General features: G+C 47.8%; 1 protein-coding gene and 1 long non-coding RNA gene across 2 annotated transcripts in view; both read left to right on the forward strand.

The window, feature by feature from the left end:
* Positions 1-4,347: 4,347 nt before the first annotated feature.
* Positions 4,348-14,350, forward strand: part of SERINC5 (serine incorporator 5) — a 129,998-nt gene continuing 119,995 nt past the window's right edge. The window contains exon 1 of the mRNA XM_032277285.1: positions 4,348-4,491. Within this exon, the coding sequence (XP_032133176.1) occupies positions 4,465-4,491 (27 nt within the window). The 5' untranslated portion in view covers positions 4,348-4,464. The remainder of the gene's footprint in view (positions 4,492-14,350) is intronic.
* Positions 11,536-12,297, forward strand: LOC116551194. The gene is made up of 2 exons (XR_004268765.1): positions 11,536-11,747; positions 12,066-12,297. It is a non-coding gene; the product is annotated as an uncharacterized LOC116551194 (long non-coding RNA).

The raw sequence follows: 14,350 nt of genomic DNA on the forward strand, positions 1-14,350 counted from the left end.
TACCAGCTCCATGCAGACAGACGTTATCCCAGGGCTCACACCAATCCTTTCGTCCTTCTATTGGTGGACAAAGGCCTCTACTCCAGAGCCTTTGTGTGTGTGCATGGGCACCCTTGGAAATTGGAGCTGGAGCTAAACTGGAACTGGAGCTGCAGCTGAAGCCTGGGCTTTGGTTGGAGCCTTGGCCTTGGACGTTGGCCGGCAAAGCCAGCCTTGACCAGGTGGGTTCAAGCATGCTTCTTCGGTTTTGGGTGGGCGATACAGGCAAGTTGATTGAATTTTCAGCTGATGTCCTCTGGGATCTTGTGCTTGACCATATAGGGATAAACTTCCCCAGTACCCTCTGAAGGTTCACTGACAATCAACCAACAAGGCAGATTAAAGGAGAAAAGGCAAACACATTTATTTGATCATAGTTTTCCATGCCATGGGAGCCTTCAGAATGAAGACCCAAAGATACAGGGGAAATGTCCATTCTTAGGCTTACATTCAACAAAGTATGGACAGCCATGTATGCGATTGGACAAAGTTTATTGTTACCAGAAAGGGGTCCTGATCCAGACTCCAAGAAAGGGTTCTTGAACCTCATGCAGGAAAAAATTCAGGGCAAGTCCATAAAGTGTAAGCAAGTTTGTTAGAGAAGTGAATAAATGGCTACTTCATAGGCAGAGCAGCGGCATAGACTGCTCAACTGATTACACTTACAGTTATTTCTTGATTATATGCTAAACAAGGGGTTGATTACTCATGAATTTTCTGGGAAAGGAGTGGGCAATTCCCAGAACTGAGGGTTCCTCCTCCTTTAGACCACATAGGGTAACTTCCTGATGTTTGCAAACTGTTGTGGTGCTGGTGGGAGTGTCTTTTAGCATGCTAATAAATTATAATTAGTGAATAATGAGCAGTGAGCACGACCAGAGGTCACTTTAGTCACCATCTTGGTTTTGGTGGGTTTTGGCTGGCTCCTTTACTGCACCTTGTTTTATCAGCAAGGTCTTTGTGACTTGTAAGCTGTAGTGACCCCTAGCTCATCCTGTAAGAATGACCTGGCAAGGTGCGGTGGCTCACATCTGTAATCCCAGCACTTTGGGAGGCTGAGATGGGTGGATCATGAGGTCAGGAGATTGAGACCATCCTAGCTAACATGGTGAAACCCTGTCTCTACTAAAAATACAAAAAATTAGCCTGGCATGGGGGCACATGCCTGCAGTCCAAGTTACTTGAGAGGCTGAGGCAGGAGAATTGCTTGAACCCAGGAGGTGGAGGTTGCAGTGAACCAAGATCATGCCACTGGACTCCAGCCTGGGCAATAGAGTGAGACTCCGTCTCCAAAAAAAAAAAAAAAAAGCCTCTCTTTCTCCAGGAGACAAGACATCAGCATTCTCAGAGTCCTCTCACATTGGCATGGAAATGGCAATGTAGGGGAGGGAAAAATGGCTTCCCTCTACTCTTCTAGGTTCTTTGCTTGGGCTGCAAATTAAATTGACATAAGACAGATTAACAGAAGAAAAAACATTTTAATTAACTGCATAGGCAGCAGCACAGGAGTCTCACAAAACACAAAGGGCCAGATGATTGAAGCTTATAGCATTCTGAGCTAGAAAGAAATAGAGCTTGGGGCTTCCCTGGGGACAGTGCGGAGGCACCACAGGTGTCAGGAGGGTTAGAGGAGGAAGTGTATAGGAAATTGTTGTAACCGAGCGAGTTGTAGAGAAAGCGCCACACTCTGAGATTGAATCAGGAGTCCTTTATTGCCGGGGACCGAGAGATGGCTAATGCTCAAAATTCTCTTGGCCTTGAAGAATGGGTTGATTCCTTTTTATACCTTGCTTAAAGGAGGGAAGGGGGAACCTAGCTGAAGCAAATTTTACAGAAGCAGAACAAGCAAAAGTTAAAAGATAAGCAGTTGCAGATGTAGGGGCTTTTCATATTATCAGTAGGTGCATTCCTAAGCCGGGATGGCACAGCTTGAGTCGGTGTCTTATCAATAAGTGCATTCCTGAGTGCCCTTGAGTGCAGCTAGTCCTAGCTATGCACTCAGGGGAGGATAGCGGGAATGGGGAGGCTAAGATGGAGCCCGTCTGGCTTTCAGCTAAAATGGAGTCAGTTAGGCTAACACAGGGTAGGTTAGCACAAAATAAGGTTGCCTTGCTATGCAGATAGTCTGTCAGGTAATAAAAGCTGTCTCTGAGCAGCTGCCTTCCTGACACAGATACTCTTACTATGTGGACTTCCTTTATAGATGTAAATTTGCTTTACAAAAGGACAGCTTTTCAGAACTAGTCCTGTGTCTGCAGTTTCTCAGAATAACCAGCTTGAAATATGCCAAGGAAGTATATTTTGGGATAGCATATTTTGGTATTCTACAGTCATAATTTGGGGTGCTGTGGCCTGAGCCTCAGCAGCAAATAGAGCACAGGATTCAGGGTTTAGAGCCCTGGATTCTATTACCAGCTCTGCTCCCTAACCCAGTGGTCTCTTGGGAAGGGTCCTCGCCAGTCACCAGTCGAATCATTTTCCCTAAACGGCAGAGGCATCGGAGTTTCAACTGGCTTAAACATTTGTAGATTTCGTTCTTTCACTTTTGCCCCCCTCCTCCCTCTCCAACCTTCTCCCCACCCAGAGCTACCAGGGGCCCAGCGCATTTCCTAAGGCCAGCAGTAGGGCTAGGGCTGAAGTGAAGTGACCATAGCAGTAGCAAACCCAGCTCACTGGAAAGTCCTGGTGAGAGCCTCAGCTTCTGATGAGTCACAGAACGCCACGGAGTAGGTTGCTGCGCTTGACTGATTGGGTTTACCTTACTTCTGTTTTGAGTTAGAGCCAACTCTCCTCATTCCTTTTCGTGGCTCTGAATAGGGCCTGTTCCATTATATCTCTTCGTCTAAACACCTGCATCGGAGATGCTAGAAAATCCTGCGCAGCTCATACCCCAAGCACTGGTTTCCGTTCACCTTTCCTCTCCTACTCCTAAGCTGCCCAAGACACTCCTTCGCCAAAGCTCTGTCTGGAAACGAGTCCAGCTAAGGTCAAGCCTTGCGTCGTGTACCAGGGGATCAGACGAGTGGATTCCAGCCCCAGTTTTGCTTTTTCAACTTTGCTGTGAGCCTTTGGGCAAGTTATTTAACATGTCTGGGCTTCAGTTGCCTCACTGCTAAAATGGGTACCATAATGTTTATTTGAAAGAGCAAAGGGATTGGTGCAAAAATCGCATTAACAGAAACACCTTCATTCCGGCCGGGCGTGGTGGCTCACGCCTGTAATCCGAGCACTTTGGGAGGCCAAGGCGAGTGGATCATTTGAGGTCGGGAGTTCGAGACCAGCCTGGCCAACATGGTGAAACCCCGTTTCTACTAAAAATACAAAAAATTAGCCGGGCATGGTGGCGGGCGCCTGTAATCCCAGCTACTCGGGAGGCTGAGGCAGAGGAATTGTTTGATCCTAAGGTGGAGGTTGCAGTGAGCCAAGATTGCGCCACTGCACTCCAGCCTGGGCGACAGAGTGAAACTCCGTCTCAGAGAAACAAAACAAAACAAAACAAAACAAAAAACAAACCTTAAAATCCTTCATTCGTCTTGGGGAGGGGGCTGTGAGGACAGCAGATCTGAATGAGAGAAAACCTAGAGACGCCCCCGCTGCCTTTTGCATGGAACAAGCAATTATCGGGCACCTCTTTTTAATGAGGAAGCAGGGATGGAAAATGAGTCCTTGGGCCAGCGCGGGAGGAGAAGCTGGAAAACATATCGATATTCAGGGAAGGACGGAAAGGGCTCTCAATGGATCTGTCACAAAGTGCCGTCAGGGCAGAATCGAGAGCAGAACAGCCAAGGGTCCGGGGATTCTAGGAAGCCTGGGCAGAGGGGAGAGCCCAAAAGTTGAAGGTTTACTTGGCAGATGAGGGAGGGAAAGGGATTTCAGAAACAAGGATATCGTGGGTGGGCTGTCCCAGTTGGCGCGCGGCACAGCGCAGACCAGCATCCGGCGGTCTGGTCGGTGCAGGACAGACAGGAATCGCTTACTAACACTCCAAGCTTTTGGAGTCAGCTCTTTCTCCGGCTCCGAAAGCCGAGGGGTGCTGCGCCCTCCTTGGCGCGGGCCTGAGCGTGGCCAGACCGCGCATCAGACCCCCAGCGTGGGGCCCGAGGGCTGGCGGGCGACTCCGGAGCTCGGCGCCCCAACCGGGAAGTGATCGCGGCATCCCACCCGCCTGACGCCAGCGGAAGTGCGAGCCCGAGGCGAGCCTGCTCCGTCGCCGGGCGCCCGGGAGGGGGCGGGCGCGGGGCGGGGCCGGGGCCGGGCGGGGCGGGGCCGGCGGCGGGGCGGGGCTTGGCGGCGGTTGTTTTTACCCAGGCCTCGGCGCATAGGCGCTCGGCCGAGGCAGCTCGGCGTGGAAGCGCGAGGCGCGAGGCAGCCAGGAGGGTCGGTGCGGCGCTCCCGGCGAGCGCGCCCTCGGTGTTGGCAGCCGCGATGTCTGCTCAGTGCTGTGCGGGCCAGGTGAGCAAGGCCGGGCGCCGCGCGGGGGTGGTCGCATCGTAGAACCGGGCCAGGAGTCCAGGCGTCGAGGACCTGCCCGGTGCGTTCCCAGCTCCGCGGCCGAACGTAGGGCCCGGTGGGTCGCTTGGGCTGAGTCCGCGGCGCTCAGAGGTCGGGGACATCTTGTGCCCTGGGCGGGCGGGAAGGGGCAGGGGGAAGCCCGAGAGGCTATCCCCGGGTCTTCCCGCCCGGCCTCCGGGACTCCGCATGGGGCGGGGCGTGCAGGGCTCGGGCGGAGGATCTCGACTGCTCCAGGGGCGTGTCGCCTCCTGCATTGGGCACTGGTGAGTAGCGCCGAGCTCGGCTGCCCTCTCGACTCTGCCTGTCGGATGAACGCAGGAAAAAAAAGTGGGTTTGGGCAACGTCTCCTTTGCCATGCCCTGAACAAAACTCGGGTTAAACAGCCCAGACAGGTTGTGCTTGGCATCTGGAAGTCGAGCGTGGGCTCTTCTGTACCTTTGATAATGCCTCGAAGCCTGATTTACAAACTGCCGGGCGCAGGTCTGGGCGAAGGGAAAACTCAGCCTTGCTTCCTGAGTTTCCCGACCCAACTCTGGCTCGGTGCTAGCACGACTGCCTGGGTAGGCACGAGCCTTCCTGTCTCTCTTTGCAAATAAACTTTCTCGAACCTGTCTTTTAGCTCTTGCCTGTTTAAACCTATGATATCTGAAAATATTGTCCCCTACCAGTTACTGCATCAGTGTGGAATTAGTACGTCTTAGCCCTTTAATGCTGCAGAGTTAGAAAAAAACGAAATAGGTGGGTCTCCTGAATGTGGAGCTGCTTTCTCCACATGTGGATCATCAGCGATTCCGTACAGAGTTTTAATGGAGTGTTTTCACTAACGAATCAGACTCCGGGGAGCATTCAGGTTCAGGGTATTCTTGCTGACACTCAAGCCTTTCCACAATCGAGGCCAGCTGTAAGTGAGGCAGGGGTTAAGCTGTGGGTTTCTGTAACCGTCGATTATACTGGCAGATAATCTGTCCTGTTTGGAGTGGCCACGTGGAGCTCTCTTGGTTTTTGAGCTCTAATTTTGTGCTTGGCATGCATTAAAGCTGGCCTTTCCAGAGTTGAAGAAATTGAGGTTTTTGACGACTGAGGTGAAATGATTTTTTTTTACTCTGAGTCATGCAGAGAGAGAGAGAGAGAGAGAGGGAGAGAATGAGAATGGTCACCACCTTAGCGGGGATTTGAGAACAAGGTGGACCAGCAAAGGCTGTTTTCAGAAAGCTCTGCAAATCTTTTATTCTCATTTTGAAATACTTTCTCTTCAATATGATGCAACACTTTTTATTACGCAGTAATTCTATTATAGCTCTTTAGGGGCATCTGTCCTGGTCCCTTGAAATCCCCTTGAGGCCCTGTCATTCCCAGGTACCTAATTTAGGGCTCTGTAAATTATTGCCAGTATTCAATGGGTTTTGTAAAAGAATTATTTTGATATTGATGTTTTGGCGGGTTTCTAAAGTCTCCCCTCTCAGGACTTTGGAAAGAACTAAATCAAAGTTAACCCCTGCTTTTCCAGGCCTGCTAGAGGCATCACTGTGGTGGGCCTCATTGCAGTGTGATGGTGATCACATTGTGATTTCCTGTGGGTCGGGTGGTAGGTAGTTAAAAGAAAGCAAACAGGCTGCGTGGTGTCTCATGCCTGTAATCCCAGCACTTTGGGAGGCCGAGGCGGTTGGATCACCTGAGGTCGGGAGTTCTAGACCAGCGTGACAAACATGGAGAAACCCATCTCTACTAAATATAGAAAATTAGTTGGGCATTGTGGTGCATGCTTGTAATCCCACTTACTCAGGAAGCTGAGGTAGGAGAATCGCTTGAACGCGAGAGGTGGAGGTTGCAGTGAGCCGAGATTGTCCCATTGCACTCCAGCCTGGGTGACAGAGCTAGACTCCATCTCAAAAAAAAAAAAAAAAAAAAAAGCAAACAAACAAAACCTCATAGCACTATCAGAAGTTCCCAATTCTTTTGTTTGTTTGGGCGTCTACCTTGTGCCAGGAACTGGGTAGATAGTCATAAGTCAGACAAACATCTCTGCTCTCAATGGTCTGTCTGAGCAAGGGAGATCATTCATAAACATTTAAACAATGAAACAATGAATATGGTACTTGTACTGTCAGAGGCTGTGTGGTAAGTAGCCTTGAGGAGGGTTGTGAGGGAGTCTGAGAAGATGCCCGTGGAGTTGAGACTGCTCAGGGAGGAGAGGTAAGGGGAGTCTAGGGTGGCTGGTGACCTAGATGAGGTCAGAGAGAAGGGCAGGACCAGACATGGCCAGAGCCTGTCAGCTGCCTTTGGACTTTGGATTTAATTCTGGCTGCAGTGAGAGGCTGTGGGAGGATTTTGAGCAGGGGTGAGCTGTGGTTTGATGCAAGTTAAAAGATTCTTGGGGTATTGTGAAGACTGGACTGTAACAGGGGCTAGAGTGGAGGTGGGGAAAGCAGTTCCATCTGGCCATGCAGTGGATAGTTGCCTCTTAGGGGCAGGCAATGTTCTTGGCTTCAGCAGTGAGCATAAATCCTTTCCCAATGGAGCTCAAATCCTGGCAATCTGCTGTTGCTGTAGTCCCAGGAGGAGAGTGCATGGTACCTTCATTTAGGCTGTGGCTGTAGGAGTGAGTACCGTGGGATGTCGTTGGCTTCTGGGTATATTTCAGAGGTAGAACTGGATTTGAGCAAGAATTACAAGTGGGATGTGGGAATGAGACAGACCGTGGTTTCTGGCCTGAGCCACTGGGTAGATGATGATCGCACTAACTGAAGTGAAGTGTGAGGCTGATAGGAAGAAGACATTTGGTGAGCAAAACCCAAGTTTCTTGGTTTTGTTACATTAGAGATGCATATTATAAATTAAATGGAAATGGCAAGTCACCATTTAAGTCGGGAGAAGTTGAGGTTGGAGATGGACATTTTGAGGACTTTTAACTGAGGACCATCATGAACAACCCATAAACCCATAAAAGAGCCTGGGCTTTGGACTCAGGCCTCAGTTTCAATTGGGAAATCTGGACAATGAGGGCTGGTGTGACTGGCTGAGTTACTTACTCTATTACCTCATTGTACCTCAACTGTTGAATGGGTGCTTCTTAAGGTTACTGTGAAAATTACATGTGATGATAAGTGTAAAGTGTGTAGTATAGGATTTGGCAGAGTATGAGGAATCCCCCAAATCTTAACTTACTAGTGGCCATTACCCATCTGCATCAGGATAATCTCCAGATCATCTTATTTTATTTTTGTATCTACTCTGATATTCACTTAGATTTTGTTTAGGGTGTTGGCTAGTGGACACTAAGAAGGCAGAGATTACAGGGGAGTGGTCACTCAACACTTTATGGGTTCAAAGTTCTGTGCTAGGCCCCTAGGGACGAGGTAATGAACACAGGGCTTCCTTGTTCTCCTTTAACTTAAGGGTTACATGGAGATGTGAGTGTGGGGGAAGTAAGCTACAGAAAATGACAGTGCAGGCTGGGCGTGGTGGTTCACGCCTGTAATCCCAGGATTTAGGGATGCCGAGGTGGGTGGATTGCTTCAGGCCAGGAGTTTGAGACCAGCCTGGGCAACATGGTGAAAGCCTGTCTCTACAAAAACAAAAATTAGCCAGGCGTGGTGGCACACAACCTGAAGTCCCAGCTACTTTGTGAGGCTGAGGCACCAGAATTGCCTGAATTCGGGAGGTGCGGGTTGCAGTGAGCTGATAGTGAGCCACTGCACTCCAGCCTGAGTAACAGAGCAAGACGCTGTCTTAAAAAAAAGAAAGAAAATGACAGTGCACACCGTCAGAGCAGAAGTGAGGTATGTGCTTGCAAAATCTAGACAGCTTTTCCAAGGCAGTTTGATAATAGGGATTGGGGGAGCTTACTGCAGGCCAGTATAGGCATGAATGACAATAACAATAGCTGAAGTTTGTTTCAGCCCACAGCATGTGCTTTGTTTTTACATATATTATAATTCATTTATTCCTCACAAAACCCCTGCTTGGCCTCCTTTTACAGGTGAGTCAACTAAAGTATAGAGAAATAAATTAACTGATGTTACCAACTGACTGATGGCAGAGATAGGTCTTGTGTACGGGCCCACCTGACTTGAGTTGGGTGACTTTTGTACCAAACTGCTTCTATCATTATTGCAGTGTGAATAATAATTGCTCCAGATGGCTGTAATGCAGCTTGAATACACTGCTGTTAGGCTGTTTTGGTAGATATTGTTGGCTGCAAGTAGTTAGTGGTTGGGTAAGGTTTAACTTCTCCCTCATGCCTAATTCAGGTCATAGAGACCCAAGTCACAGACCAAATTCTGTCACACATACAGACAGTGGCAGGCGTGTAGAACAGTCATGCAGCCTGTTCTGAGACTCCCTGATGTTCCAGCTCTTTGCCCTTGTTGGTACTCTGACAGGCTTCTTGCCTGAAAAGTTCACCCCAGGCAGATGTGCAACAGTCTAATAGGCAAGACTCGGCTAACTTCTGATTGGTGGGCAGCCAAGACTGCTGCACCAGATGGATCAAGCCCATGGTTGCCACTCTGAGTAAAGATTCACTCTGTCTTTTTTTTTTTTTTTTTTTTTCTTTTGAGATGGTGTCTCACTCTGTCACCCAGGCTGGAGTGCAGTGGCGTGATCTTGGCTCACTGCAACCTCCACCTCCTGGGTTCAAGTGATTCTCCTGCCTCAGCCTCCCGAGTAGCAGGGACTACAGGTGCCCACCACCACACCTGGCTAATTTTTGTATTTTTAGTAGAGATGGAGTTTCGCTATGTTGGCCCAGGCTGGTTTCGAACTCCTGACCTCAGATGATCCGTCTGCCTCGGTCTCCCAAAGTGCTGGGATTATAGACGTGAGCCACCACACCTGGCCTATTCATTCTATCTTTACAGCCAGTTCATGCAAGGCAGGAATGCCCTGGCCCAGGCCCAGGACCAGGTATTTTTCCAGCCAGATCCTGTTTGTAGATCATGAAGATTTTCTGCAATAAAAACCCATTTATTTATTTATTTAAAGATGGGATCTGGCTGTTTCCCAAGCTGCAGTACAGTGGCTCAGTCATAGCTCACTGCAGCCTCGAACTCCTGGGCTCAAGCGATCTGGCTGCTTCCCCCTTCCAGGTAGCTGGGACTACAGGTCCCAGGACTATCATGCCTGTCCAGTTTAAAAAAATTTTTATAGAGAGTGGGTCTGGCTTTGCTGCCCAGGCTGGTAAAACTCATTTCTAGTGTCTGTTAGCTAACAAAGCCTTGAATGCCACCAGGGACTATCCATTGTCAAAGATAAACAAAGCCTGACAATAGTTCAAGCAGTAAAAACAGTTTCATTCAATAACTATTGACTGTAGGGGAAAGAGCTGAGCTTCATTTGGTTTTGTGCAGAGGTAACTGGGCCTTTTAAAGGAATTCATAAGGGAGTAAGGAGGGGAGTGAGCGAGGCTCAAGTAGAGTCAGGAAAGTGAATAGTTACAAAGGGTTGGTCTGTGTAAATGTGATTAGGCCAGCTGTGTCTGCCTGCTGTTTGGCCTTTGATTAAATGTTTGCTGGAATAGGTCTTGACCAGGACAACTGATGCCCCTAAATGCAGCTTAAAACACACACACACACACACACACACACACACACACACACACACACACACTCTCTTTCTCTCTCTCTCTCTCTCTCCATGAAGACTTATTTAAAAAATAAATTACATACCACATATAATAATGATGATTCCAGGCTGGGCACAGTGGCTCTTGCCTGTAATCCTAGCACTTTGGGAGGCCAAGGTGGGCGGATCACCTGAGATCAGGAGTTTGAGACCAGCCTGGCCAACATGGCAAAACACTGTCTCTAATGAAAATACAAAAATTAACTGGCGTGATGGCACATGCCTGTAATCCCAGCTACTCTGGAGGCTGAGGCAGGAGAATCGCTTGAATCCGGTAGGCAGAGGTTGCAGTGAGCTGAAATTGCGGCACTGTACTCCAGCTTGGGCAAGACTTCGGGAAGCTGTAGCAAAAAAATAAAAGAAATAAATAAGGAGGCCGAGGCAGGTGGATCACCTGAGGTTGGGAGTTCAAGACCAGCCTGACCAACATGGAGAAACCCCATCTCTACTAAAAATACAAAATTAGCTGAGTGTGGTGTCGCATGCCTGTAATCCCAGCTACTTAGGAGGCTGAGGCAGGAGAATCGCTTGAACCCGGGAGGTGGAGCTTGCGGTGAGCCAAGATCTTGCCATTGTACTCCAGCCTGGGTAACAAGAGGGAAACTCCATCTCAAAAAAAAAAAAAAAGATTCCACCAAAATGCCCTTCCTTCTTCACTGTAAAACCCAAATCTCTGATTTAAGGTCCCAGCTCAGTGTTTCCTCAGTAATGCGCTTTCTCTTGTTTTGAGAGTACTCACAGAATTAATGCTTAGTAGACTCCATTGTGTCACTTAGTGCTTGGCCATCCGATGCACTGGAATTAAATCCTGGCTACTGCAAGGATGTTTCCTCTCTTCTCAAAGGCAGAGCACTTACTGTGACCTAGCTGAACCCCCTGTTGAGCTCTTTTGGTTACAGAACTCTTGTTCCCTGTTGCTCTTTGTTTATAGTGATTGTAGATGTTAGGTCCTCATTATATTACATGGTGCTTTCACCCTTGGAAGGGATTCAGTTACAAAAATTCATTCTTTCCATGATGATACTTTTTTGAACAATGTGGAGAGTATTTGTGTAACAGAAGGAAATGACACATATTATTATCCAGAGAGATCCACATTTTGATGGTTTATATTCAGTTACTTATATTAAATATTATTTTGTTTTATATATTTTTTTGAGACGGAGTTTTAACTCTTGTTGTCCAGGCTGGAGTGCAATGGTGCAATCTTGGCTCACTGCAACCTCTGCCTTCCTGGTTCAAGCAGTTCTCCTGCCTCATCCTCCTGAGTAGCTAGGATTACAGGCACCCACCACCATGCCCAGCTAATTTTGTGTTTTTAGTAGAGATGGGGTTTCACCATGTTGACCAGGCTGGTCTTGAACTCCTGACCTCAGGTGATCCGCTTGCCTCAGCCTCCAAAAGTGCTGCGTTTACAGGTGTGAGCCACCGCACCTGGCCAGTATTTATTATTTTACTTTGCAAAGTTGGGATTATGTCGGAAGTGCTGTATTTGATCCTATTCTTTTTGCAAAATTATGGGGTGACCAAGAAAGTTTTTTTTTTTTTTAACATGCATCAGCCACTAATTTTTAGTTTTTAATTTTTTTTTTTTTTTTTTTTTTTTGAGACGGAGTTTCGCTCTTGTTACCCAGGCTGGAGTGCAATGGCGCGATCTCGGCTCACCGCAACCTCCGTCTCCTGGGTTCAGGCAATTCTCCTGCCTCAGCCTCCTGAGTAGCTGGGATTACAGGCACGTGCCACCATGCCCAGCTAATTTTTTGTATTTTTAGTAGAGACGGGGTTTCACCATGTTGACCAGGATGGTCTCGATCTCTTGACCTCGTGATCCACCCGCCTCGGCCTCCCAAAGTGCTGGGATTACAGGCTTGAGCCACCGCGCCCGGCCCCAGCTGTTAATGTTTACTGGGCTTACATTTGTATGTAGATTGTCTTCTACCTTCAAACTTGCTGGTTTCTTTAGAGGTGTTAACGTTGAATGTGTGAAAGTCACTTAATGAACTTAAGAGTTAAGAGATTTGTGTGTGTTTCTATTCAGTAAAGGCCAAGAGTAATGAAAAAAAAAATCCCTAATTTCATCTCTATTAGGTGTCATCATTGATAATATATTTCTGTCATTTTCAACTTTTTTTTTTCTTTTGAGTAGAGTCTTGCTCTGTTGCCAGGCTGGAGTGCAGTGGCACAATCTCAGCTTACTTCAACCTCTGCTTTCTGTGTTCCAGCGATTCTCCTGTCTCAGCCTCTCGAGTAGCTGGGACTACAGGTACACACCACTACGCCCAGCTAATTTTTGTAGTGTTAGTAGAAATGGGTTTCACCATGTTAGCCAGGGTGGTCTGGATCTCTTGACCTCGTGATCTGCCCACCTTGGCTTCCCAAAGTGCTGGGATTACAGGTGTGAGCTACTGTGCGCAGCCTCAACATTTTCTTTGACTTTGACCTTTTTTTTTTTGCAGTTACTTTCACAGGTAGCATCTGTCCAAATGGTGGTTGAGTCACTGTTTTCCTGCTGTATGATGGTGGCCATCTTTGCGTCAGCTGCACTAACAATGAGTCCTGTGTTTCTTATCGATAGCACTGGCACTTTTATTTTCCTATTCATCTTTATTAAGATGTAGGCAAATTGCAGTAAAATGCCCTATAATTGTTCTGTCAAGGTAATGGTTTGGTTAATATTGGCCAAATGTGGTAGTCTCCCTTTACCTGCAGTTTTGCTTTCTGTGGTTTCAGTTACCTGAGGTCTATCGGGGTATGAAAATATTAAGTAGAAAATTACAGAAATAAACAACTCACAAGTTTAAAGTATGCCCTGTTCTGAATAGTGTGTTGAAACCTCGCTCTATCCCACTGGAATGTGAATCACTTCTGGCCAGCGTATCCATGCTGTCTAGCTGTCCACCTGTGCTCCTCACCCCTTAGTCACTTAGGAATCATCTCAGTTTCAGATCCACTGTCGCAGAATTGCGGTCCTTGTGTTTGAGTCATTCAAGTCACCCTTATTTGACTTAGTAGCCTCAAAGCACAAGAGTAGTGATGCTGGTATAGCGTCATAAGTTTTGGTTTTATTATTTGTTATTGTTGTTAATCTCTTACTGTGCCTAATTTAGAAATTAAATTAATCATAATGCCAGGCAAGGTGGCTCATGCCTGTAATCCCAGCACTTTGGGAGGCTGAGGTAGGTGGATCACTTGAACTCAGGAGTTAGAGACCAGCCTGGGCAACATGGAGAAACCCTGTCTCTACAAAAGCACAAAAATTAGCCAGGGCATGGTGGTGTGTGTGCCTATAGTCCCAGCTACTTGGGAGGCTGAGGGGGAAGGATCACTTGAGCCCAGGGAGGTCGAAACTGTAGTGAGCCATGGTTGTGTCACTGCACTCCAGCCTGGGCGATGGACTAAGACCCTGTCTCAAAAACAACAACAAAACTTTATCATAGGTATGTATATACAAGAAAAAACACAGTATATATGGGATTGGGCACTATCCACAGTTTCAGGCATCCACTAGGGGTCTTGGAACACATCCTCCTCGGGTAAGGAGGGACTACTCTGTATAGCTCACTGGTGAGCTGATACGGGAAGGGTGGCTTAGGGGTGTCTTTGTGTAGTGTAGCTAAGTTTAGGTTGTCAGATAATCCTCTGTCACTTATCCTGAACAGTATGGAGTGTGAGGGTTGCATTCTTAGTTGGAGAGTTTGCTTGAAGGTTGCTCATTCAAATGTGTTTTCTTGGGCAGCTCTGTAGCTGACCTGGCGAGCTGACAGATACCTTTGGGCTGCAGCAAGTCTGACTTTGTTAGGCACGGCTGAGGAGAGGTGGGTCTGTAGGCATGGAAGTCAGCCTCTGACTCATCTCTCTGTGCTAATTAAATAAAAGGTAACAACACCCCCTTCCCCATTGCTTGCTTCCCCCCTCCGGTTTTCTGTTTTCTGTATAAATAGGGGCTCTAGATTTCCCACAGTTACTGAGTATCTGGGTGTGACTATGAGACAAGGAAGCTTTACTTTTCAGTTTTCCTGGTGGCTTTTTTTTTTTTTTTTTTTTTTGAGATGGAGTCTTGCTCTGTCACCCAGGCTAGAGTGCAGTGGCACCGTCTTGGCTCACTGCAACCTCCGCCTCCTGGGTTCAAGCAATTCTCCTGCCTCAGCCTCCTGAGTAACTGGGATTGCAGGCATCT

The sequence above is a fragment of the Sapajus apella genome, unplaced genomic scaffold, assembly GCF_009761245.1.
Source record: "Sapajus apella isolate SASKATOON/1434 unplaced genomic scaffold, GSC_monkey_1.0 scaffold1, whole genome shotgun sequence".
NCBI classification, from domain to species: domain Eukaryota; kingdom Metazoa; phylum Chordata; class Mammalia; order Primates; family Cebidae; genus Sapajus; species Sapajus apella.